Source organism: Morone saxatilis, unplaced genomic scaffold, assembly GCF_004916995.1.
Source record: "Morone saxatilis isolate NCDOM2014 unplaced genomic scaffold, NCSU_SB_2.0 Contig18, whole genome shotgun sequence".
NCBI classification, from domain to species: Eukaryota; Metazoa; Chordata; class Actinopteri; family Moronidae; genus Morone; species Morone saxatilis.
In genome coordinates, this window is record NW_023339740.1 from 24,716,527 (window position 1) to 24,716,783 (window position 257).

At 42.4% G+C, this 257-nt stretch overlaps 1 protein-coding gene across 1 annotated transcript in view; it reads left to right on the forward strand.

Moving 5' to 3' along the window:
- nisch (nischarin) overlaps positions 1-257 on the forward strand; it is a gene marked incomplete at its 3' end in the record, with an annotated part of 29,171 nt that overhangs the window by 10,198 nt on the left and 18,716 nt on the right. The window contains 1 exon segment of the mRNA XM_035661967.1: positions 1-72. Within this exon segment, the coding sequence (XP_035517860.1) occupies positions 1-72 (72 nt within the window).

The window sequence follows — 257 nt, forward strand, 5'->3', positions numbered from 1 at the left end:
AGTAACCCCATGTGCATCATCCCAGACTACAGAACCAAAGTCCTGGCCCAGTTTGGAGACCGTGCAGCAGAGGTACACCAACAAAACACCACACTGTTAATATCACTACTACTGCTACTAGTATGACCACTACTGCTGAGGTACACAGCCAACCACACCAAAATGTTTTTCTTACTTTACTGTTGCTGATATAATCCTTCTTTACTACTGTTACTACTATAGAAACAGATCATACTACTTCAGGGTCCTGGAAAATC